This window comes from Neofelis nebulosa, chromosome 3, assembly GCF_028018385.1.
Source record: "Neofelis nebulosa isolate mNeoNeb1 chromosome 3, mNeoNeb1.pri, whole genome shotgun sequence".
NCBI lineage: Eukaryota > Metazoa > Chordata > Mammalia > Carnivora > Felidae > Neofelis > Neofelis nebulosa.
Window position 1 is genome coordinate 114,899,952 of NC_080784.1, and position 26,967 is coordinate 114,926,918.

General features: G+C 41.5%; 1 protein-coding gene and 1 pseudogene across 5 annotated transcripts in view; both read left to right on the top strand.

Annotated features, from left to right (window-relative positions):
• Positions 1–26,967, top strand: part of CFI (complement factor I) — an 87,199-nt gene that overhangs the window by 21,601 nt on the left and 38,631 nt on the right. For 2 of the 5 annotated variants that reach the window (XM_058721666.1, XM_058721668.1), the window contains exons 1-2: positions 9,398–9,549; positions 26,841–26,882. In XM_058721666.1, coding sequence (XP_058577649.1) covers positions 9,493–9,549; positions 26,841–26,882 — 99 coding nt within the window. In that variant the 5' untranslated portion in view covers positions 9,398–9,492. Of the gene's footprint in view, positions 1–5,728; positions 5,844–9,396; positions 9,550–26,840; positions 26,883–26,967 lie in introns of those variants that run through there. The other 3 variants (XM_058721667.1, XM_058721665.1, XM_058721669.1) reach the window with 3 other exon arrangements.
• On the top strand, positions 21,051–22,359 carry LOC131506264 (dual specificity protein phosphatase 18-like; annotated as a pseudogene).

Genomic DNA, 26,967 nt, shown 5'->3' on the forward strand with positions numbered 1-26,967 from the left:
TGGGACGATTGCCAGCAGCTTTTGCAGGTCCTGTTCATGACTGAAGAAAGAGAAAGAATCCTCAATGAGGCCCGGAAACTAGTTCCGGGCGCAGACAGGAATCCCACCACCATCCAGGCTCAGATAGATGCCTCCTTCCCCTTAACTCGGCCCCAGTGGGATTTCAACACGGCAGAAGGTAAGGAGAGGCTCCAGGTCTACCGCCAGACTCTAATGGGGGGTCTCCGAATGGCTGCTAGAAAGCTAACCAATTTGGCCAAGGTAGGAAATGTACAACAGGGAAAAGATGAATCTCCAGCTGCCTTTTTAGAACGGATCATGGAGGCAATCCATACCTATACCCCCATGGATCCAGAGGCTCCGGAAAGCAAGGCAGCTGTTATCATGGCCTTTGTAAACCAATCAGCCATAGACATTAGGAGAAAATTACAGAAAATAGATAGACTAGGAGAAAAAAGTCTGCAGGACTTACTGGTGGTAGCCAAAGAGGTATATAATAACTGGGAGCCTCCTGAGGACAAGCAGGCTCGTGCCATGGCGGCTGCCAGCAGTAAGCAGACTCGAGACCTGGCCAGAATACTACTAGCTACCACTGCTGACTCCCCCGAGGAACGAGACCGCCGTCTCCAGCAGCTGGCAGACGACGCAAGAAAAGGTAAAGGAACCACCAAAGGGGGGAAGCAGAGGCTGCAGAAGGATCAGTGCGCATACTGCAAGGAGATAGGGCATTGGGCCCAAGATTGTCCAAAAAGGGCCGGCGGGAAGGGAAGCAAGACTGATCGAGTAAAAGTCCTAGAGCTAGATGAAGTAAGTAATTAGGGGAGTCGGGGTTTGGACCGTCTCCCCGAACCCAGGGTAACTCTTAAAGTGGAGGGGACCCCTGTTGACTTCCTTGTCGACACCGGAGCACAACATTCGGTCCTCCACACCCCACAAGGAAAACTAGCCAGCAAGAAGTCCTGGGTACAAGGGGCAACTGGTATGAGCCAGTATTCATGGACTACCCAAAGAACAGTAGATTTGGGAACGGGCCGGGTATCCCACTCCTTTATGGTAATACCAGAATGCCCCTACCCGCTGCTAGGACGGGACTTACTGACCAAGATTGGAGCTCAGATAACTTTCAGACAAGGGGGGCCTCAGGTCACCGATGGCAAGGGCCACCCCATCCAGGTCCTGGCCACGAAACTGGAGGATGAATACCTTCTCCACCAGGAGGCGCTCCCAAGAGAGGATAATATAGACAGATGGCTACAAGAATTCCCCTCTGTTTGGGCAGAGACAGGGGAAATGGGACTAGCCGCTCATAGGACCCCAGTCCTGGTAGAGCTCAAGCCAGGAGAGAGTCCGGTAAGGATCAAACAATACTCCATGTCTCAGGAGGCCTGGAAGGGGATCCAGCCACACATCCGGAGACTACGAAGCCTAGGGGTACTAGTTCCTTGCCAGTCTGCCTGGAACATCCCCCTACTGCCGGTCAAAAGCCTCACACAAATGACTACCGACCGGTACAAGACCTCCGGGAAGTAAATAAGAGGGTCACGGACATACACCCAGCTGTTCCCAACCCATATACTCTCTTGAGCTCCTTGGCGCCCTCCAGGGTCTGGTATACTGTACTAGATATAAAGGACGCCTTCTTCAGTCTGCCGCTGGCACCCCAGAGCCAACCCTTGTTCGCCTTCGAGTGGCATGATCCGGAGGAGGGCTACAGTGGGCAACTCACCTGGACACGACTATGTCAGGGATTCAAAAATTCACTCACCATCTTCGGCGAGGCACTACACGAGGACCTGGGTGAGTACAGAAAGGAGCACCCTGGCCTCACCCTTCTACAGTACGTAGATGACATCCTGATTGCTGCCAACACGGCCAAAGACTGTGAGCGAGGGACCCAGGACCTGCTGGCTACCCTGGGGGCCTTAGGGTACCGGGCATCCGTGAAGAAGGCTCAGATATGCAGGGAGAGGGTAAGTTACCTGGGATATATCCTGGAGGGCGGACAGCGGCGGTTATCAGATGCCAGAAAAGAAACTGTCTTAAAGATCCCTACTCCCACCTCCCGAAGAGAAGTGAGGGAATTCCTAGGATCAGCCGGCTACTGCTGCCTCTGGGTTCCAGGTTTTGCTGAGATCGCCAGGCCCCTATATGAAGCTACCAAAGAGGGGAAAACATTTAAATGGACTGAAAAAGAAGAAACTGCCTTTAATCAGTTAAAAAAGGCCCTCCTAAGTGCCCCAGCCCTGGGCCTACCAGACATTACGAAGCCCTTCCACCTCTTTGTAGATGAACATAAGGAAATAGCAAAAGGGGTTCTAACTCAAACCTTAGGCCCCTGGAACCGCCCAGTGGCTTACCTGTCCAAGAAACTAGACCCAGTGGCTGCTGGCTGGCCGCCATGCCGAAGAATTATTGCGGCAACAGCACTCCTAGTTAAGGACGCAGACAAACTGACCCTAGGACAGGAGATCTGGATCACAACCCCACACGCCATTGAAGGGGTCCTGAAACAGCCTCCTGATAGATGGATGAGCAACACACGTGTGACTCATTACCAGAGCCTCCTACTCAACCCTCCATGAATGCGGTTCCACCCCAGTGCAGCCCTCAATCCTGCAACCCTGCTGCCCGACCCTGACCTAGGTGCTCCACTACATGACTGTGCGGGAATCCTGGAACAAGTACATGGATTCCAGATGGACCTGACCGACCGGCCCCTCCCTGATGCCGAGGCTACTTGGTTCACTGATGGCAGCAGCTTTGTGTGAGACGGACACAGGTATGCGGGTGCAACGGTGGTCACCAAAACGGACACCGTATGGGCAGAGGCTCTACCCTCCGGAACGTCAGCCCAGCGAGCAGAGCTCATAGCCCTCACCAAGGCGCTGATGCTGGGAGCTGGAAAACGGCTTAACATCTACACAGACAGCTGTTATGCATTTGCCACAGCTCATATTCATGAGGCAATTTATCAGGAGAGGGGGTTACTGACAGCAGAAGGACGGACTATAAAAAATAAGCAGGAGATACTTAACCTGCTTACGGCCTATGGCTTCCTGCCAAGCTAGCCATTATCCACTGCTAAGGGCACCAAAAAGCTGATAACCCAGTAGCTAGAGGTAATCGAAAGGCTGACCAGGCAGCCAAGGCAGTAGCCCTTACTTCAGTCCCCACCATGACCATACAACTACCGGACCTGGGAGACCCAGTTTTACCAGACCAGCCCAAATACTCCCAGGAGGAGTTACAGTGGATCAAGAAACTCCCCATGGCCCAGGAGATAAAGGGATGGTGGTATATACCTAACAAGGAGCTCATGCTGCCAGACCGGCTCGGAGCCTCAGTATTAGAGCACATGCATCGGTCTACTCACATGGGGGCCTGAAAATTAAAAGACTTAATCCAACATGCCGGAATCAAGATTCACCAATAGGACACCAAAATAGAGCAAGTTGTATCTGCCTGCAAGACCTGCCAACTCACCAACGCGAGAGCCACATCAAATAAGAAAGGAACCAGGCTCAGAGGCATCAGACCGGGAGCCCAATGGGAAATCGACTTCACTGAAGTCAAACCAGGAAAGTATTTACAGACACCTTCTCTGGCTGAGTGGAGGCATACCCAACCAAGCATGAAACGGCTCAGATGGTGGCTAAGAAGCTACTAGAAGACATCTTACCCAGGTATGGTTTTCCTGCCATGGTAGGATCAGACAATGGACCAGCTTTTATCTCGCAGGTAACACAGGCAGTAGCCAAAGCGGTGGGGGCAAACTGGAAATTACATTGTGCTTATAGGCCCCAGAGCTCAGGACAGGTAGAAAAAATGAATAGAACCCTAAAAGAGACCCTTACCAAATTAACCACGGAGACTGGCGGGGACTGGGTGACTCTCCTACCGTACGCCCTTTACCGGGTTAGAAACACTCCTTACACTCTGGGTTTTACTCCCTACGAGATCATGTTTGGCAGGCCACCCCCTGTTATTCCCAGCCTTCGAACTGAACTTATTGCTGAGTTTAAAGATCAAGAACTTTTTCTTTCCTTGAGAGGGCTCCAGAGGGCGCACGAGGACATTTGGCCGCGCCTCTGTGCCATCTACGAGGCTGGCCTGACCCCAACACCTCATCAGTACAGGCCGGGAGACTGGGTCTATGTCAAGAGGCACTACCGAGAGACTCTCGAGCCGCGCTGAAAGGGACCCTACATCGTGGTGCTGACAAACCCCACCGCTCTCAAAGTAGACGGCATTGCGACCTGGGTCCATCACACCCACGTTCGGCCAGCAGACCCCTCCTCGATCCGGAAGGACTTGGTCACGTGATGGGCCGTCAGTCGGGACCAACACAACCCGCTCAAGCTCAAGCTACAGCGCATTCGACCCACCTAATATTGGTAACTCTGTTAACTCTGCTTGTCATTGCTCATGCTGCCGGGAGTCCCCATGCCCCCCAAAACATCACCTGGCAGATCATAGACACCAGCTCGGGGACAATACTTAATCAGACCTTCCAGAGCCACCCCAGGGACACTTGCTTCCCAGAACTTTGCGTAAACCTCCAAACTCTGTTCCCCTTGTCACCATAAATGCAGCCAGTCCCATGATTGGGTCCCTAAGCTACATGACAAGGGGGGAATGAAAGGGCAGGTCTACGCCAGCCGACTCCATCTTGTTCTGTGTCCTTCACCTTGACCGCGCCTCCTCCCCTTGAGTAACTGCCCCCTCACCTGCCTAACAGGACTCGGACCCTTCCCCAGCCAATCGGCTGAGGCCATAGCCATTACCTCACCTACTGCCCCTAGGCCCCAATAAAACCTTTGTCCTTTTGAAACTCACTCGCTCTCCCTGGTATCTCACCGCTGCATCGGTGCAGGTAGGGGATTGAGCTCGAGCTAGCTCGAATAAAGGCTCTTTTGCTTTTGCATCAGACTCGGCTCCCTGGTGGTCTTTGGGGATCACGAATTCTGGGCATAACATTGTTAGCCCCCTAAAATTTTCCACTTCAATAGCTTTTCTCTTAAAATTGTTTTAGTCTCTGGCACCTGGGTGGCTCAGTTGGTTAAGCATCAGACTTCAGCTCAGGTCATTCTCACGGTTCCTGAGATCAAGGCCACATCACCCACATCAGGCTCTCTGCTGTCAGCACAGAGGATCTTTCCTCTGTCCCCCTATCTCTGCTTCTCCCCTGCTTATGTGCTCTCTCTCCCTCTCTCAAAAACAAACACTAAAAAAATAAAATAAAAATTGTTTTAGCCTCTCTTTTTTTAATTTCTCAAAATGATTCACTGCTTTAGATATCAAATTTGCTAATTTTTTGCTTGGCTTATTTACTATTGTTTGTCTTTATTATTTCCTTTCTCTCACTTTTGATTCATTTTATTGTTTTTTTTTTTAATGCTATCCTGAGTTGTATGCTTAGTTCACATTTTTCAGTGCTTTTGTTGTAAAAAATTTTAATATAATTTTGATATTTTTCTTTTTTTGTTTTTTTCTTTTTTCTTCATAAACTTAGAAATTCCACCCTGTACCTAAGGTTTATTATTTGTTCCAATTGAATTTCTTTTTGAGATAACAACCTTGATTCTAGTTTTAGCACTATTTTAAAGTGTATCAATAAGAATTTGGTCAAGAAAACTTAAACCACTGTAAATATTTTAAACAGAAAAGACAGAAGCAGTTTGTGTTCACATGGGATGAGCAACAATCTACATTTATAATTTTTCCATAGGTCTTATCTCCCATCTTCTGTCATAATAAAGTCTGAAGATATCTGGATCATTTGGACTTCCTTTAAAACATCACATTGTTCCACTACATTGATGGCATTACCTTGGTCAGATCAGGTAAGCAAGAGGTGGTGACCATGCTGAATGCCTTGATAAGACACATACGCTCCAGAGGGTGGGAGACAAGGCCTGTGCTTAGGAACTTGCCAGGATATCTTCTCTAAAGTAAAAGACAAATGATTTCATCTTGAACTGCCCTTCACAAAGAAGGCAGCACAAAACACAGGAATACTGCTCAGGCTGCCAGAGCAGGAAAGATTTCTGCAGTGATCTGGCAAGCCTTATGGTGTTGGAACTGTCAATGGTGCGGGAAAACATTGTGTAATGTTTGAGGAAGAACCAGTGAGAGAATTATAATAGAGGACCCTGGTGTTCTGGAGCAAGGCCATGCCATCTGCAGCAGAGAATTACACTCTTTTTGAGAAACAATTTGTGTACTACTGGACCCTGGTAAATGTGGAATTACTGAACATTGGACACTATGTCATCACATGACCAGAATGCCCATTATGAGCTGGGTTCTAACAGACCCACAAAGTGTAAGTTTGAACAGACCTAGCAAAAATGTATTATAAAATGGAAGTGTCACATCCAGAACCAAATGCAAATAGGACCAAGGGCACAAGCAAACTGCATGAACTGGTAACTTGGATTTCCCTCCCTGCCTAATGCAAACTGTTGCACCCAAGCACCTCCCTCAGCTCATACCTATGGCTCTATATGGATTCCAGTATGACCAGGAGGAGGGAAAAACTTGTGTTTGGTTTACAGATGGGTTGGCTCAGTATGTAGGCACAAGCTGAAAATAGACAGCAGCCACATGACAGCCATACTTAGGACTGGCTTTGAAAGACAGTGGTAAGGGAGTGTCCTCAACAATGGGCAGAGCTTCAGGTGATATACCTGGTCACCCACTTTGTGTGACAAAATAAGTGGTCCAAAGCTAGACTGTATGTGGAATCACAGGTAATAGTGATTGCCTGGCCATCTTTTTTCCTAGAATAAAAAATATTCAAAGATTAAGAACAAGAAAATCTGGTGTGGAGATATGTGGATGTAGAAATGGGGTGAAGTATAGAAATCTTTGTATCATATGTTAATACCCACTAGAGAACATCTGCCAGAGAAAAGGTACTTAATAACCAACAAAATGGCTCAACCAATTGGTATCAGCCAGTCTCAGTCATCAGCCACCCCAGTGCTAGCACAATGGGCACAAGAATAAAGTGGCCATTGTAACAGAGATGGAGGCTAGCGATGAGGCCAAATATCACGGGCCCACTAAGATTTATTTAGCTGCTCCCATCAACAAATGTCCAATCTGACAGCAACAGAGACCAATGCTGAGTCCACAAGATGGCACAGTTCATCAAGGATTCCAACTAGCCACTTGGTGGTAAACTGACTCAGTTGGTCCCTTCAATCTTTAAAGGGCCAGTGGTACAGGGGCGCCTGGGTGGCGCAGTCGGTTAAGCGTCCGACTTCAGCCAGGTCACGATCTCGCGGTCCGTGAGTTCGAGCCCCGCGTCAGGCTCTGGGCTGATGGCTCGGAGCCTGGAGCCTGTTTCCGGTTCTGTGTCTCCCTCTCTCTCTGCCCCTCCCCCGTTCATGCTATGTCTCTCTCTGTCCCAAAAATAAATAAAAAACGTTGAAAAAAAAAAAAATAAAAAAATAAAGGGCCAGTGGTACATTGTCACAGGAATAGACATATATTCCAGGTTGAGGATGTGCCTTTCCTGCCTACAGGGCCTCAGCTGAGATAATCCAAAGAATTTCAGAGTATTTAATCTTCCAACAAAGGATTCCATGTAACATCCTGTCAGACGACGGGACCCACCTGACAGCAAAGGAAATGTGAGAGTGGGTCAGTGACCATGCAATTCACTGGCCACATCATCTACTGCACTGCTTGGAAGCTGGCAGCCTTATGGAGCATTGGAGCAGCCTGCTGAATGCAGGATTGAGGTGATATTTAAAGGCAATACTCCTAGAACTGGATGCCATCCTCCAGGAAGTAGTATATGCATTGAATCAAAGACCTTCATCTAGCATTGTATCCCCAATAGAAGATAGTGGTCTGGGAGCCAAGGAATGGAAGAAGAAATGACCACACTTACTGTCACTCCCAATAACCAACTGGGGGCTTTGTGCTTCCTGTCTCCACAGGTGTAGACTCTGTAGGGTTAGGGGTCTTGTTCCCCAAAGGAAGCATACTTTTGCCAAGAGGCACAGCAAGAATCCAATGAATTACTAGCTAAGTCTTCTTTCTGGTGCACATTGGGCTTCTTGTGTCTAGGGACAAGACACAAGAAGTCACTATGTTGGCAGAGGTAACTGTCTGGTATACAATGAGGGAAGGGAGGAATATGTATGGAACCACATGAGCTACTTGGGTGCCTCTTATGACAGTAAAAGGATAGAAACAGCAACTATGGTCTGAGAAGGAGATGGCAACCAGGGGCCCAGAGCACTCCAGGAAGTTTGTGAGTCATGACATTAGGTAAACAACGGAGGCTGGCAGAGGTAGAAGCTCAGAGTGAAGGGAATCTAGAAAGGATAGGAAAGAGACAGAAGGTGAAGTATCATCAACTGCAGCCTCAAGATCAGGGCCAGGCTGTAGCTTTTCTGACCACCTCCCTCTTCTAAATTTTCCTTCAGGATGAAAGGCCTACTATGATTTTGAAGAAGCTACTCTTGGAGCATATATGGTAACTAAGGGTGCAAAATGGTGGACTCTGAAAGACAGGGAGATGAGTTTTCTAGATACCACTTCATAGGTTTTGCTGCCTAGCTGCGAAGAGTGTGATCAGCAGACACTTCTGATGACAACTAAATGTCAGATCCTTCAGGGTCTGCCTCACAGAGAACTGCCTCACCTAAGGGGATGGCTTTCCTGGACAGCCCACACCAGATGACTAAGGAAGGCAGGGTTTAATGGTCTAGCCATTTCCACCTGACCCAGAGACAGTGCCACAATCACTCCAGAGCTCTCCATGAGTTGACCAAGGCTTTGTTGAACCTGCATTGCAGTCCGACTTTTCTCTCTGCTCACTCCTGTTTCTCCTCTCTTCCTTTCACAGGAGCTAATTACTAATAAGCATCTTTGTACCTCAACCTCTGTCTCATGTCTGGTTCAGGAGAACCCTAACGTTTATTTCACAAATAGAAATGAATCCTGCACTATAATTGGTACTGGGGCAAGAATACTTGTTTTTAAAAGTTTTCTATGCTCAGAGAATATAATTTGATCATAGCATAACTAGTGCATGGCAGAACTGTTTTGTTGAGGATTTTTAATGTATTCATCATAGCTTTCAATGTGATATACTTTTACTTCTCTCCTAGTCTTCAACCTTAAGGAAAAACACTAATTTTATTTTACCAAAAACATAAGAAATTTTCTTCCAATGTAGTTTCTGTCTTCCCTCTAAAACAGAATTGAGGCATTGTCTAGTAACAAGGTGGGGAAATCAGTTTCCTCAACAGGAAACATAGTTTCTATTGGTCACCTCCCTCAGCTGTTTACTGAGAAGAATTTTTTTGATTTCAGTTACGGTAAAGCTCTTTGGATTTTAGCCAAATTCTCTGAGTTCAAAAGTACAAAGCTCTTTAGGAGGCTTGCTCTTTTTAAATATTTTTTCAGAGGTTAAAAATTAAATTTCAAAAGACTATCCAGGGTAGAGAAGAGACCCTGAAAGCCTCCAGCATGAAGCTTGCTCATGTTACTTTGTTATTTTTGTGCTTCTACAAAAGTTTTTGCAAGGTAAGTAACTCAATATTTATTAGATAAGCTATTTTAAGTAGATATTTTAAGTATTATAAAGATGTAAGAAAAATCTTAGAGATATTATTGACTTACAGATTACATAGTTCAGATACCAACTGTGTAGTATATAGTCAGTAACAAAGATTTTATGTTAATATCTTGATGAAAGAGCTTTAAGAAATTGCTTTCTTCATGTGCTCTTATCTGTGCATAGAAATTGAACTGAATGAGAACTTTACTAATATAGATCTGTTATTTACAGTAATCATATTAAATCAATAAATATTTACCAAACTCCTTCCACATGTAAGGTATAGTTCTGGGCAAATAGCATGTCTGGTCTCTTCCTTCAATAGCCCTTTGGTACAGTTGTAGAAAGATGGTTTAAAAATGACAATGAGGAAATAATAAGCAAGATTTAAATAACACTTGAGAAGAAACTGTTTCAAGACATTTAATTGCCATAAGTGTTACAAATGTCATGTGCCAAGGGACTTTAATGAGAGGGAAAATCCTTTCCTGCTAAGAAGTCAGGAAGGGTTTATGGACCAAGTGGGATATGAGCTGGATTCATAATTCTGGATTAGATTTGATCAGTGAAGAGAAAGAGAGTGATTTCCACCCTTTTCACCTGGAAAAAGCAGCAAGTGCTAGGCTAGCAGGATAGCCAAGCACTAATCTCCTCCAGATGAATAAATCCATTTGATTAGAGTGGAGACTTTGTAGGGAACTTGGGCAGTTAAAATTGATATGACAGACTGTAGCCAGGTTAGAAGGTCATCTATTAAGGTTAGATACGTTTAAGATATTTTAGACAATTAACTGATGATTGCCTACTTTAGTGATCAAAGCATTTTGGAACAGGATTGAATTACAAAAATTGTTTTGTCTTAATACCAGCTTAGAGAAGTAAATATTTAAAGAAAACTACCTAAGACCAGCCTTACATACTTTAGGTTTCTTGTAACTTCTAAAATATGTATGAAATGTTTGTAATAGAGAACAACTGAAAATTAAGTGTTCATTGATAAGAAATTGATTAAATGAATGCGCATCTATAAATGAACTATCATGTAGCCATTAAAATGATGCATTTTATATTTATTAAAAAAAAGCCCTTACTGAAATCTTATTTTTGTTACAGAAGAAAATATATACACATATATGTATCTGTGTGTATGTGTACACACACATACAAATAAATGCATGTAGCTGCTGAAATACATTGCAATTTAAAAGTTTCTGGAGGGTATATATCAAATAGATAACAGTTGGTATTTCCAAGTAATGAGATTACTGGTGATTTTTATTTTCTGTCTTATACATTTATTATGAATTTTAAGAATTCATTAATTCTGTTTTATTCATTATTCATTTTTTTAAATACCAAGTAAATGTGTTACTTTAGAATAAAGAAAAATATATATATATTTTTTTTCAATATATGAAATTTATTGTGAAATTGGTTTCCATACAATACCCAGTGCTCATCCCAAAACGTGCCCTCCTCAATACCCATCACCCACCCTCCCCTCCCTCCCACCCCCCATCAACCCTCAGTTTGTTCTCAGTTTTGTTTTGTTTTTTTTTTCAACATTTTTTATTTATTTTTGGGACAGAGAGAGACAGAGCATGAACGGGGGAGGGGCAGAGAGAGAGGGAGACACAGAATCGGAAACAGGCTCCAGGCTCCGAGCCATCAGCCCAGAGCCTGACGCGGGGCTCGAACTCACGGACCGCGAGATCGTGACCTGGCTGAAGTCGGACGCTTAACCGACTGCGCCACCCAGGCGCCCCTGTTCTCAGTTTTTAAGAGTCTCTTATGCTTTGGCTCTCTTCCACTCTAACCTCTTCTTTTTTTTTTCCTTCCCCTCCCCCATGGGTTTCTGTTAAGTTTCTCAGGATCCACATAAGAGTGAAACCATATGGTATCTGTCTTTCTCTGTATGGCTTATTTCACTTAGCATCACACTCTCCAGTTCCATCCACGTTGCTACAAAGGGTCATATTTTGTTCTTTCTCATTGCCACGTAGTACTCCATTGTGTATATAAACCACAATTTCTTTATCCATTCATCAGTTGATGGACATTTAGGCTCTTTCCATAATTTGACTATTGTTGAGAGTGCTGCTATAAACATTGGGGTACAAGTGCCCCTATGCATCGGTACTCCTGTATCCCTTGGGTAAATTCCTAGCAGTGCTATTGCTGGGTCACAGGGTAGGTCTATTTTTAATTTTCTGAGGAACCTCCACACTGTTTTCCAGAGTGGCTGTACCAGTTTGCATTCCCACTAACAGTGCAAGAGGGTTCCCGTTTCTCCACATCCTCTCCAGCATCCATAGTCTCCTGATTTGTTCATTTTGGCCACTCTGACTGGCGTGAGGTGATATCTGAGTGTGGTTTTGATTTGTATTTCCCTGATAAGGAGCGACGTTGAACATCTTTTCATGTGCCTGTTGGCCATCCGGATGTCTTCTTTAGAGAAGTGTCTATTCATGTTTTCTGCCCATTTCTTCACTGGGTTATTTGTTTTTCGGGTGTGGAGTTTGGTGAGCTCTTTATAGATTTTGGATACTAGCCCTTTGTCCGATATGTCATTTGCAAATATCTTTTCCCATTCCGTTGGTTGCCTTTTAGTTTTGTTGGTTGTTTCCTTTGCTGTGCAGAAGCTTTTTATCTTCATAAGGTCCCAGTAATTCATTTTTGCTTTTAATTCCCTTGCCTTTGGGGATGTGTCGAGTAAGAGATTGCCACGGCTGAGGTCAGAGAGGTCTTTTCCTGCTTTCTCCTCTAGGGTTTTGATGGTTTCCTGTCTCACATTCAGGTCCTTTATCCATTTTGAGTTTATTTTTGTGAATGGTGTGAGAAAGTGGTCTAGTTTCAACCTTCTGCATGTTGCTCGTCAGTTCTCCCAGCAGCATTTGTTAAACAGACTGTCTTTTTTCCATTGGATGTTCTCTCCGGCTTTGTCAAAGATTAGTTGGCCATACATTTGTGGGTCTAGTTCTGGGGTTTCTATTCTATTCCATTGGTCTATGTGTCTGTTTTCGTGCCAATACCATGCTGTCTTGATGATTACAGCTTTGTAGTAGAGGCTAAAGTCTGGGATTGTGATGCCTCCTGCTTTGGTCTTCTTCTTCAAAATTACTTTGGCTATTCGGGGCCTTTTGTGTTTCCATATGAATTTTAGAATTGCTTGTTCTAGTTTCGAGAAGAATGCTGGTGCAATTTTGATTGGGATTGCATTGAATGTGTAGATAGCTTTGGGTAGTATTGACATTTTGACAATATTTATTCTTCCAATCCATGAGCAGGGAATGTCTTTCCATTTCTTTATATCTTCTTCAATTACCTTCATAAGCTTTCTATAGTTTTCAGCATACAGATCTTTTACATCTTTGGTTAGGTTTATTCCTAGGTATTTTATGCTTCTTGGTGCAATTGTGAATGGGATCAGTTTCTTTATTTGTCTTTCTGTTGCTTCATTATTAGTGTATAAGAATGCAACTGATTTCTGTACATTGATTTTGTATCCTGCAACTTTGCTGAATTCATGTATCAGTTCTAGAAGAAAAATATATTTTTGAGAAAATATTTTGGCCACAGTTTTGATTCCAGGAACAAAAACAATAAAAAAGAAAACAAAATAGTATTTTTCACTTACAGAAAGGGAAAGAGCTTCTTTTACTGAATAATCATCCAATAATAAAGTTTCCTTCTTTCCTTTAAAAAACAGCATTTTGAGAGGAATTGTCATATTTGTGAAAATTTCAGAACTTCTTAAAATATTAGTTTATGAAAGATAATGGAATGCTAAGAGATAACCATTTTTAAATGGAAGTTACCATAGAAACAACATAAATGTGTTGAAAGAAGTTTTAAAATGTACATCTGGGAGAAAGAAATTTTTGTTATTTTAAAAACTGGGACCAGATTTCTTTCTAAGGAATAAAAAGCCCCACTCCCTTTTATATCAAAACCCTGTACAGGGATTTTTTTTTCTTCCAAATTTTTATTTAAATTCAAGTTAACATATAATGTAGTATTGGTTTCAGGAGTGGAATTTAGTAATTCATCATTTACACTTACATCCAGTGCTTATCACAACAAGTGCCCTCCTTGATGCCCATCACCCATTCACCCCATTCCCCCCACCCACCTCCTTCTAGCAACCGTCAGTTTGTTCTCTATAGTTAAGAGTCTCTTATGGTTTTACTCCCTCTCTGTTTTTATCTTACTTTTTCTTCCCTTCCCCTATGTTCATCTGTTTTGTTTCTTAAATTCCACATATGAGTAAAATCATATGGCATTTGCCTTTTTCTGACTGACTTATTTTACTTAGCATAATATACTCTAGTTCCATCCCTGTCATTGCAAATGGTAACATTTCATTCTTTTTGATGGCTGAGTAATATATATATATATATATATATATATATATATATATATATATATGAATATATATATTCCTATGTTGATATATACATCTATCTATCTATATACACACCACATCTTCTATATCCATTCATCAGTCAATGGACATTTGGGCTCTTTCCATAATTTGGCTATGATTGGTAGTGCTACTATAAACATTAGGGTGCGTGTGCCCATTTGAATCAATGTTTTTGTATCCTTTGGATAAATACCCAGTAGTGCAATTGCTGGGTCGTAGGATAGTTCTACTTTTAACTTTTTGAGGAAGCTGCATACTGTTTTCCAGAGTGTAAAACAGTTTGCATTCCCATCAACAGTGTAAGAGGGTTCCCCTTTCTCTACATCCTCACCAACATCTGTTGTTTCCTGAGTTGTTAATTTTATCCCTTCTGACAGGTGTGAGATGGTAGGTATCTCATTGTAGTTTTGATTTGTATTTCCCTGATGATGAGTGATGTCGAGCATTTTTTCATGTGTCTGTTAGTCATCTGTATGTCTTCTTTGGTGTCAACCAAGAATTCTATATTGAACAAAACTATCCTTTAAAAATAAAGGGGAAATTAAGATATTTTCAGATAAACAAAAGCTGATGGAATTAATTTCTACTATACAAGAAATTCACTACAAGAAAAAGCATCCTTCCGGCTGAACAAAAATACATTAGACAATAACTTGGAGTCATATAAAGAAATAAAGAACTTCAATAAAGATAACTATATAGGTAAATACAAAAGCAAGTGTAATTTTATTTTTGATTTGTAGGTCTTCTTTTTACTTTACATTATTTAAAAGAAGAATATATAAAAATAATTATAAATCTATGTTAACGGGCATACAATGCATAAAGATGTAATGTGTGACCATAACAACATAAAGAGAGGATGGAACTGTATAAGAGCAGAGTTTTTATATGCCCTTGAAGCTAAGTTGGTATCAATTCAAACTAGATTGCTATATATTTAAGATGTTAAGTATAATCTCCATGGCAACCACAAAAAAAAAGGTTAAAAAGATACAGAAAAGGAAATGATAAGAAAACCAAAACAATTCACTACAGAAAAATCAGCTAAACTCAAAAGAAGTCAGTAATGGAAGAAATAAAGAACAACAAAAGTAGAATACATAGAGAAGAAAATCACAAAAATGGCAGAAGTGAGGCCTTCCTTAAAAACAATTTAAATGTAAGTGTGTTAAATTCTCCGATGAAAGGCAGAGATTGGCAGAATTTATTTTTTAGAAAACTAACCATGATCCCACTATATGCTGTCTGCAAGAGACTCACTTTATATCCAAAGACATAAATAGATTGTAAGTGAAAGGGTGGAAAGCTATGTTAATGCAAAGAGTAACCAAAAGAGAACTAGAAGCGACCACACTAATATCAGAAAAAAATTGACCTTAATTTTGTTTTGTTACAAGAGGCAAAGAAGAACATTTAGATTGATAAAAGAGTTCAGTTAAAATATTTAATAATTGTAAGCATAAACATACCAAACAGTAGAGCCCAAAATATATGAGACAATGACATAATTCAAGGGAAGAAGGGAATTCTATAATAATAATTGGAAACTTCTATATCCCACTTTCCATAATGGATAGAAAATCTAGACAAGATTAATAAGAAAATAGAGGATTTTAACAGCACTATAAATCATCCTGACCTAAGAACCACACATATAGAGCACCACACCCACCAAAAGCAGAATACACATTTTTCTCAAGTGTACATAAAACATTCTCCAGAATAGAACCATATGTTAGGCCACAGAACATATCTCAATAAATTCAAAATATTGAAATCATAAGAAATTGTTCCTCTAAAAATAATGGAATAAAGCTAGAAATCAGTAACGGAAGGAAAACTGGAAAATCCACAAATAGGTGGAAATAAAGTAATATACTCTTAAACAACCAGTAGTCAAAGAAATCACAAATTAGAAAATACTTGTAGATAAACAAAGACAGAAATACAACATACCAAAACATATGGGAAGTGGCAAATGCAATCTCGCAGTAAATACCTACATTAAAAAAGAACAAAGATCCATAATCAAACACCTAACCTTACACCTTAAAGAACCAGAAGAAGAGTAATCTAAAACCACAGCTAGGAGAAGGAAAGAAATAGTACAGATTAGAATGGAGAGTTTTTATCATGAACAGATACTGAATTTTGTCAAATGCTTTGTATTTCTATAGTGTCAGTTTTTACTTCTCTCTCATCTGATTTTATTTATTTCTGTCTTCTATTTTTCTTGATAAGTCTGGCTAAAAGTTTATCAATTTTGTTTCACAAAGAACCGACTCTTGGTTTTATTGATTTTGTTTTTGTTTTTTTAGTCTCATTTATTTCTGCTCTGACCTTTATTATTTCCTTCCTTCCACTAACTTTGGGCTTTGTTCCTTTTCTGGTTCCTTTAGGTATAGGGTTAGATTGTTTATTTGAGATTTTTCTTATTTCCTGAGGTAGGTCTGTATTGCTATAAATTTTCCTCTTAGAACCACTTTTGTTGCATCCCAAATATTTTGGGCCATTATGTTTTCATGTTCATTTGTCTCCATGTATTTTTTTATTTCCTATTTGATTTCTTCATTGACCCATTGGTTATTTAGTAGTATGTTGTTTAGCCTCTAAAAAAAAAAATATATAGATAGATAGAAAAAATAAAGTATAGTAAGATAATAGAATTAATAGATCTTTGAGAAGATCAACTAAATTGACAAACCTTAGCTAGACTGACGGGAAAAAGGAAGATTCAAATAAAATCAGAAAGTGGGGACATTACTGCTGACCTTACAGAAATCAAAAGAATGATGAGAGTACTATGAACAATCATATGCCAACAAAGTAGATAACCTAAATGAGTGTACAGATTCCTAGAAACACACACATTACCAAAACTGACTCAAGAAAAAAATAGTAAATCTGAACAGACATATAACAAGAGATTGAATCAGTAATTTTAAAAAAATCTCATCAAAGAAAGGTCCAGTATTAGATGGTTTCACTGATAAATTCTACTAAACATTTATAGAAGAATTAACTAACTTGACAATAAATTATTTTTAAAAAATAATAAAAATGCTAATACAATTATTGGAATCAATTATAAAAAATAAATAATAAAACTTGGTGGCTTAAAAAAAATAAAGAAGTAACACTAATTCATCTCAAACTCTAACCCCAAAAGAGAAAAGGAGTGAATACTTACTAATTAATTCTGAGTCCAACATTACCCTGATAACAAACTCAAAGATACCACAAAAAAGGTACAAAGAAGAGAAAAAAGCTGCTTTCTTCACTGACCTCTCCCTCATATCAAATATGCCCAGAGATTGCCAGTATTCTTCGTTCATTTGTGTAGATCCAGATTTCCGTCCAGCATAATTTTCCTTCTGCTTAAAGGACTTTTTTTTTAAACTTTTCTTATAAGGTGGGTATGCTAGTGATTAATTCTTTCAGCTTTTGTGTCTGAAGAGGTTGTTATTTGCCTTAAAATTTTTAACGATATTTTTGCTAGGTATAGAATTATGTCAGTAGAGTACACCTCTCTCAGGGATCACTACCCTTCTTTGCCTGATGTTCAGTATCTTGAAAATCATTGCTTTCTATATTGTGTCCATTTCCTGATTGCTTTAGGGAGAAAGGTCAATCTGGTCCCTATTATTTAATCTTGACTGGAAACAATTCCCATTTAATTTAATTTTAATTAATTTTAATTTACATAGCCACATTTGGCTAGTGACTCCTATATTAGATAGCATAGTTAGCAATTGCCAGGATTACTGAGATTGAGTTTTTAAATCACAAATGTTAACTTCAAATATGCATATTTTTTAAAATGTATCCTTTAATAGACCTTGTATTATAAAGTGTAAGTTAAATCAGTCAACTCTCAGTTCAGCTCTGATAGAGGCAGTCTTATATACATTATACATTAGAATTGTTCAAGCTCATTTCAGGTACAGTTCCTGTCTCCAAACTCTGTGTTATCACATTTTTTTGAATGTAAATAGATTCAAAATAAACAGTGTTGTAACAATGAATTGTAAGGATGAAGAAACAAAAGTTGAGTTTTCAGTTTTGTCATTCTAATTGCCATTTGGAATGTGTGTGTGTGTGTTTTGTTTTTCCAGAAAGAGAGAGAGGTGGGTAAGAGGCAGAGGGAGGGAGAGAATCCCAAGCATGCTCCACACTCAGCACAGAGCCCAACATAGGGCTCGATCCCATGACCAACTGAGTCATCCAGGTGCCCCTGGAACTTTTGTTTTTAAAGCATAAAATAGTGGGGCACCTGTGTGGCTCAGTTTGTTGAGTGTCCAATTCTTGATTTCAGCTCAGGACATGAACTCACAGTTCATGGGTTCAAGCTCTGCGTGGGGCTCAGCACTGAGAGCATGGAGCCTGCTTGGGATTCTCTCCTCTCTCCCCCTCCTCTGCTCTTCCTCTCTCTCAAAATAAATAAAGAAACATTTTTTAATAATATAAAGTGTAAAGTAGTAAACTGGTGCAGACTGAAAGGTGAAATATTTTTGTTTGCCAAGTGCAAACAATAGTACAAAAAGACATATTTTACCAAATTTGAATAATATCTTTAAAGTTTATTTCTTCTGAAACAGAGACAGAGAGAGAGCAGAGGAGGGACAGAGAGTGAGCGAGAGAATCTCAAGCAGGCTCTGCACTGCCAGCACAGAGCTGGAAGCAGGGCTCAAACTTACCAACTGTGAGATCATGACCTGAGCCAAAATCAAGAGTTGGACACTTAATGGACTGACCCACCTAGGAGCCCTGAATAATATCTTTGAAATGAAATTTATTCTGGGGCTCCTGGGTGGCTCAGTCAATTGAGCATCTGACTCTAGATTTCAGCTCATGTCATGATCCCCGGGTCATGGGTTCAAGCCCTGTGTCAGGCTCTGTAGTAAACATGGAGCCTATTAAAAAATAAATACATAAATAAAATTTTTTAAAAATAAAATGAAGGGTGTTTGGTGGCTCAGGCAGATAGATGTCTGACTTTGGCTCAGGTCATCATCTTGTGGTCTGTGAGTTCGAGCCCTGCATCAGGCTTTGTGCTGACAGCTCAGAGCCTGGAGCCTGCTTCAGATTCTGTCTCTCCCTCTCTCTCTGACCCTCCCTGCTTGAGTGTGTGTGTGCGTGTGCACACTCTCTTTTTCTGTCTCTCAGAAATAATAAATGAATAAGCTTTGAAAATAAATAAAATGAAATTCATTCTTATTCTCGATGTATTTAACCGCTATTAAATGGCAATATTATTTATTACTATTACAGGTATAGGTATAACTTTTTCCTTTTTCATTAAATAAACATACTCAAAAATATTTATTTTTTTCCTTTACTTTGCAGTATTTTTTACTCTTATTTTTTTGTAAGCATGGTTTTATGTATGAATTTCAATGAAAGAAAATGTTTACTGTTTACATTTTTCTGCATAATTTATTGTTCATTTTTTCATGATTTTCACTGGAAATAATTTTATTGTGTAGGGGGTAGTGTTTAAAAAGTATCTGTTCTATGTGTCAAATGTACTAGGCTTGCCATTTTTCAATAGACAAACAATTTTTTGCAACTCCTATTCCAGACAAAGTGCTGGTTTCTTTAACATACAGAGTTCCTATAGAAAAACAAACAAGAAAAAAACCCAGTATACATCAGCAAAATATATGGTTAGTGCAAGAAGAAAGAAAGAAAAACCTCTCAAGTTTGAGCATATTGAAAGATGTTCAGTCTCACTGAGGGAAAAAATGCAAATAAAACTGTACTCTGATAACATTTTTCTGTACCAAATTGGCAAAGATAAAAGTTTAGTAAGGTATATGTATGTAATCAAGATTATGGATAATAGACACTGTCATATATTAATGGTGGGAATGCAAATGACAACCTATATAGAGAGAAATTAGGCAATACCTTCCAAAATTAAGACTGCTGAGGCACCTGGGTGGCTCAGCCAGTTAGGCTTCTGACTTTGGCTCAGGTCATGATCTCTCAGTTTGTGAGTCTGAGCCCTGCATCAGGCCAGCTCTGTGCTGACAGCTCAGAGCCTGGAGCCTGCTTTGGATTCTGAGTCTCCCTCTCTCTCTTTCCCTCCCCCACTCATGCGCTCTCTCTCTCTCTCTGTCTCTCAAAAATAAATAAACATTAAAAAAATTAAAACATTAAAAAGACTTTTTTTAATTGATTCAGCAATTTCACTCCCAGGTAACTATTGACAGATATACTTAGTATATGTAGGAAATAATGTGTATCATATAAAGATTATTACCACATTGGTTATAATAACAAAACATTAGAAACCATCTGTATTCCCTTCCAGGGGCTACTTACAAGGCCACTGGTTACAAATTACATTGGTATTAGGGGACAGAGTTAGAAAGTAAAATATGGGCTCATGTGTGGAAAGATTCACAAAGAACTTTTTTAAGTTTATTTATTTTGAGAGATACAGAAATAGCATGAATAGGGGAGGGGCAGAGAGAGAGAATCCCAGGTAGGCTCTGCACTGTCAGCACAGAGCCCAAGGGGGGGGGGGGGGGGGGGCTTGAACTCAGGAAATCCCAAGATCATGACCTGAGCAAAAACCGAGAGTTGGACGATTAACCAACTGAGCCACCCAGGTGCCCCACGAAGAGCTATTAAATGAATGACTCTGAGGTGGGCCTGGGTAGGTTGAACGGATAAGGGAAAAAAGGAAACATAAGTTTTACAGGCACTCTTTCGAACCTTTTTGTAATATTCATTTGTGCTTCCTATTTTTAAAAAATTAATTAAAAATGAAAACAACAGGAGACTCAGCGGACTGCAGAGAGCTGAGCAGACACTACCTCTCCGCTAAAAGTGATGTGGCCCCGGCGTCATCGCGGGGGGGGGGGGGGGGGGGGGCGGGGGTAACCTGGCGAGGGCGGGCAGGACAGCCCCAGAGAGCGGAGAGGAGGCCGGGGTTTCCCCGAAGACCTGGCCCTGAGGATCCCTCACCGCGAGGAAGGACCATTGCTATGGAAACCAGAGCGTGGGGCGGCCTGGGATTGTGGCTCCCAGATGGTGGTGGCCGGTCTTCTCTCTCCCCGAGACCCTCGCCCGCTTCGGGCAAGGTTGCTTCCTGAACGAACCTGCTCTCTCGCCCACGAGAGGAAGTTTCCCATGGCACAGCCTAGCAGAAAGATGCAGCCTTTGTGCTTCACTGGCCGCTGACCCGTTGGCCTGATGACAGCACCCCGTGTACCTTTCCGGTTCGGTTCCGGCAGCCATCGGTCAGCGGCCTCTCACAGATCACCAGCAGCCTATACATCAGCAATGGGGTGGCTGCCAACAACAAGCTCATGGTCTCCAGCAACCGGATCACCACGGTCGTCAACGTCCCGGTAGAAGTGGTGAACACTTTGTATGAGGACATCCGGTATGTACAGGTGCCGGTGGCTGACGCACCCATCTCACGTCTCTGTGGACTTCTTTGACCCCACTGCTGACCACATCCACGGTGTGGCGATGAAGCAGGGCCGCACGCTGCTGCGCTGCGCTGCTGGCATGAGCCGCTCAGCTGCCCTCTGCCTTGCCTACCTCATGAAGTACCATGCCATGTCCCTGCTGGACGCCCACACGGGACCAAGTCATGCCGGCCCATCATCCGGCCCAACAATGGCTTTTGGGAGCAGCTCATCCACTATGAGTTCCAGCTGTTTGGCAAGAACTCCGTGCACATGGTCAGCTCCCCTATGGGAGTGATCCCTGACATCTAGGAGAAGGGGGTCCGTTTGATGATTCCACTTTGAGCCATCTCACCAGCCTCTGTGCCCAGGTCAAAGGTGCAGATCTGCTGTTGATCAAGATCTGAACTTAAACGTTCTACTGTTGTTACAGAAAAAACAGATGATGCCTTTTATAAGGACCAGAAAAAAAAAGGAAAGGTGCTGTAGCTTTTAACCTTATTATCCATATCTTCAAAGATTAAATTCACTAACTGTACGATGGTGCAGGTAAGTTTCCTACCCTGTGAGTGACAGGTCATGGCTGCTGGCCAGATGGGAGAGAGAGGTAAGTGCCCAGGTCAAATGGACCAGTGCCTAAAGCATATGGCAAGCTTGGAAGCCTGCTGCCCTCCCGCAGACCAACCAACCCACAAACGAGTCAACCACCATTCCACTTCACTCTTTCAAACCCGAAGCCAGAGCCTTAAGCATCATGGCGCCTCCTGTGCCACTCACAGTTAGTGCCAACCTACTAGATAAGTGGCATTCAGGTGGTGCTCTGGGAGCCCTGGGGGCCCAGGCCAACCCTGCTTCTACCTTCAGCCACAGGGACCCAACTCTGGTTTTCTGGGTTGGATTTACACATGGCATAGTTTTCAAAGAAAGCATTCCATTGTATAAAATTTACGAAAAAAAATTTTTGGGGCGCCTGGGTGGCGCAGTCGGTTAAGCGTCCGACTTCAGCCAGGTCACGATCTCGCGGTCTGTGAGTTCGAGCCCCGCGTCAGGCTCTGGGCTGATGGCTCGGAGCCTGGAGCCTGTTTCCGATTCTGTGTCTCCCTCTCTCTCTGCCCCTCCCCCGTTCATGCTCTGTCTCTCTCTGTCCCAAAAATAAAATTAAAAACGTTGAAAAAAAAATTTTTAAAAAAAATTTTTTTGAGCGCTATTGTAGGTGGCAAGGTCTCAGAGTACCCATGGCAGTCCCCTGCCAGCCTTTGATGGTGGCATTAGTTTCCTTCTTAGAGGCACACGTGGAGAGAAGGCCTGGCATCAGGCTTCAGGGGTTCCTCTTGTAGGTCTTGATTTGGAAGGCCAGAGCTGCAGACTGGAACCTAGCCTTGTCACCTCCTCCCCATACGATCTGGGACCTCTTGGAGCCTCAGCTTTCTCATCTGTCCAAGCAATGACAGCCCTTTTCTCACAGCATTGTCATGAAGATTCAGCAATTCCTTAACATGGTGCCTGACACACAGTCAGGGCTTATGGTAGCAACTCTAGGCATGAATGATGCTTTGGCCCTGCTGGTCCTGGTTAGCACGGTCATCCTCACAATTCCCCCATCTTTGCACAACCCTTTACTGTTTACAAAATGCTCTTCCAAAAAGGTCCTCCTGTGTAGAAAAAAAAAAGGTTTAAGTCCCTTCACACCCTACTTCAGGAGAGGCCTAGCTTCTTAGCCTTTTCAGAGTTCCCATTGATTTAATCCATGTGTGCCCTGGGGGTCCTGAAGCAAGGAGCACTCTTCCAGATTCCCCACAAAGGCCTTGTTTAGATTGCTTACCACTAAAGCCAGTGCCCTGGTCTGGCTAACCACCTGGGTCTATGAGGGCACATGCCAAAAGGACAAATGAGTGGGCCCAACCTATAGACCCTGAAATCCAAGATGGTTCAAACCTCCCAAGGACCTGAAGATCTGACTCAAGACCAGCGATTCTAATCCAGAGGTTTTCAAATGAACAATATAGGAGACAGACAAAAGCACAACTTGTCTGTGGGTCCACCAGTGGAAGCCAAATGCCTTCTTCCAAACCTACCCCACCCCAACTTCCATGACGGGCTTGCCCAACGGTACAATTTTAGAGTGTGGGGGAGAAGGAAAATCACTGCTATAGACTGACTTCTTGTTTTACAGGCGAATAAACAGACCCACAAACACCAGGGCTGGTGTGGCAGAGTCCGCACACAGCAGACTTTCTGGAAGAAACCCAGGTGGAAAATTTCTTCTATAGCCTTTTTAAAAAGAATTTGATTGGGACATGTTTTATCTTCGTTTTTAAAAACTTTGAATTAATATACCATAAAATCAACTTTTTTGTATGTACAGTTCTGTTTTAACACATTTGTGTAACTACCTCTGCAGTTAGAACACAGCAGTTCCATCACCCAAAAAATTCTCTGATGCCACCTCTTTGTTGTCAACCTTTGCTCCACCCAAGCCTCTGGCACATACCAATCTGATCTCCATTCCTGAAGATTTGCCTGTTCTGGAATGTCACATCCATAGCATCATACAGGATGCAATCTCTGGAGACTGGCTTCTTTCAGTATGTCTTTGAGATTCATTCAGGTTGTTTTTCATAGCTAAGTAGTGTTCCAATGTGCAGATGTATCACAGTTTGTTTTAACTTTCACCCATTGAAGGATATTTGGGTTGTTTCCAGTTTGGGGTGATTTTGAATAAAACTACAAATGCTAAAAAAAAAATGAAAACAACAACATTTCAGCCATCTTACCTTCATAATAAAAAACAAGACCAAGAAACAAGGCCAATGATTTTTTTTAATTTCTGAGGCAAAAATAATGGAATTGACCCAAAGTAATATTTCCAATTTTTTAAGGAGAATAGGGTATAAGTGCCCAGCGTACCTGCACACATCATATAACCATTTTCCTACCATTTCCAATAACAAAATACTGGTCTTGGGAAAAATGGGTAGTTATTTAAAAAATAAAACACGGCACAAAAACAGACACTCAGATCAATGGAACAGAATAGAGAACCCAGAAATGGACCCACAAACGTATGGCCAACTAATCTTTGACAAAGCAGGAAAGAATATCCAATGGAATAAAGACAGTCTCTTCAGCAAGTGGTGCTGGGAAAACTAGACAGCGACAGGCAGAAGAATGAACCTCGACCACTTTCTTACACCATACACAAAAATAAACTCAAAATGGATGAAAGACCTAAACATAACATCAAAATCCTCGAGGAGAAAGCACGCAAAACCTCTTTGATCTTGGCCACAGCAACTTCTTACTCAACACATCTCCAGAGGCAAGGGAAACAGAAGCAAAAATGAACTACTGGGACCCCATCAAAATAAAAAGCTTCTGCACAGCAAAGGAAACAATCAGCAAAACTAAAAGGCAACTGACAGAATGGGAGAAGATATCTGCAAATGACATATCAGATAAAGGGTTAGTATCCAAAATCTATAAAGAACTTATCAAACTCAACACCCAAAAAACAAATAATCCAGTGAAGAAATGGGCAAAAGACATGAATAGACACTTCTCCAAAGAACACATCCAGATGGCCATGAAAAAATGTTCCACATCACTCATCATCAGGGAAATACAAATCAAAACCATAATGAGATACCACCTCACACCTGTCAGAATGGCTAACGTTAACTCAGGCAACAACAGATGTTGGCAAGGATGCGGAGAAAGAGGATCTCTTTTCACTGCTGGTGGGAATGCAAACTGATGCAGCCACTCTGGAAAATAGTATGGAAGTTCCTCAAAAAATTAAAAATAGAACTACCCTATGACCCAGCAATTACACTACTAGGTATTTATCCAAGGGATACAGGTATGGTGTTTCGAAGGGACACATGCATCCCAATGTTTATAGCAGCAGTATCAACAATAGCCAAAGTATGGAAAGAGCCCAAATGTCCATTGGTGGATGAATGGATAAAGAAGATGTGGTGTATATATACAATGGAGTATTACTCAGCAATCAAAAAGAATGGAATCTTGCCATTTGCAACTACATGGATGGAACTGGAGCGTATTATGCTAAGCAAAATTAGTCAGTCAGAGTAAGACAAATATCATATGACTTCACTCATATGAGGACATTAAGACAGAGCAGATAAACACAAGGGAAGGGAAGCAAAAATAATATAAAAACAGGGAGGGGGACAAAAACATAAGAGACTCTTAAATATGGAGAACAGAGGGTTACTGGAGGGGTTTTGGGAGGGGGGATGGGCTAAATGGGTACGGGGTATTAAGGAATCTACCCATGAAATCATTGTGGCACCATATGCTAACTAACTTGGATGTAAATTTTAAAAGTTTAATAAAAAAACAAGAACAAAAAATAATAAAATTCAAATTCTTTATGTGAATTAAACAATTCATCATTATTTATAAATAGAGAAACATTACTTTTTTATCTGTATAGAATGGCTATAGTTAAGGATCTGGTTGTTGGGTGTCAGAGCATGGCTTTGTATCAGAAACAGGTATGATACAAGATAGGCAGATCCAAGGAGAGAAAACAATTGTAGAAAAAAAATTGCTAGTGGAAAGCACGATGAGAAGGAACTAAAACTATAGGGGTCTTAAAACTCTTCCAGTGGAAAGACTTCCCATATATTTGATAATTTCAGGATATAAGCTGTTTATTTACTTCTGGAAGAAAGACAAAATTCCATATTGTTTACGGTTTTTGAAGCTTTTCCATTTTTAACCTCAATGCTTTCCAGGAAAATGATTATTGTACCAGTTACTTAATGCCATAATAATAAAATCACCACAAAATCTCAGTGGCATAAAACTTTACTTAGTATGCTAGTCTGCATGTTGGTTGGCAGTCAACTGATCTAAGCTGAGCTCAACTAGAGTGGTTCTTCTTTGCTAGTCTGGCCATGTTCTTCTCATAGCTATGGCAAAGAAGCAAAGGACAAACCCAACCGGACAAAAAGTTTCCAATCTGTTGTAACACATCTGCTGACTTCCTGTTAAACAAAAGCAAGTTACATGGCCAGACCCAGAGTCTAGAGTTAGGAAAATACACCCTGCCCCCAGTGAGAAGCAAGACAAAGGACTTGGGTGAAGGGAGGTTAGAAGAACTGGGGCCACTTGCAATCTACTACAATTACCATCATATTTGCATTTGTATAAGGTCTTAAATGTTTATTTGTGTTTTCCCTGGTATTTATTTTTATTGGATCCTTAGAACAGCTCTGTGGGGATATTTTTATTTTCCACATTTTATAGAAGAGCAGAATCAGAAAGGTAAAGTCACTTACCTAAGCACACACAGCTACTTAAGCAGTAGAAGGGGGAAGTGGTGGCCTTTTCTGTGCTTTGTCATAGTTGATCATTCTTTTTCTTTTGTTTGTAGGATACAGATGAAAATCAAGAACAATGGACAAAGAAACCACAGGTAAAGCTATACAGCTGTATACTGGGGTGAATAGGAGATTGTTTCTTGTTTTCTAACTACCAATCATCTGTCTCAAATTGTTTCA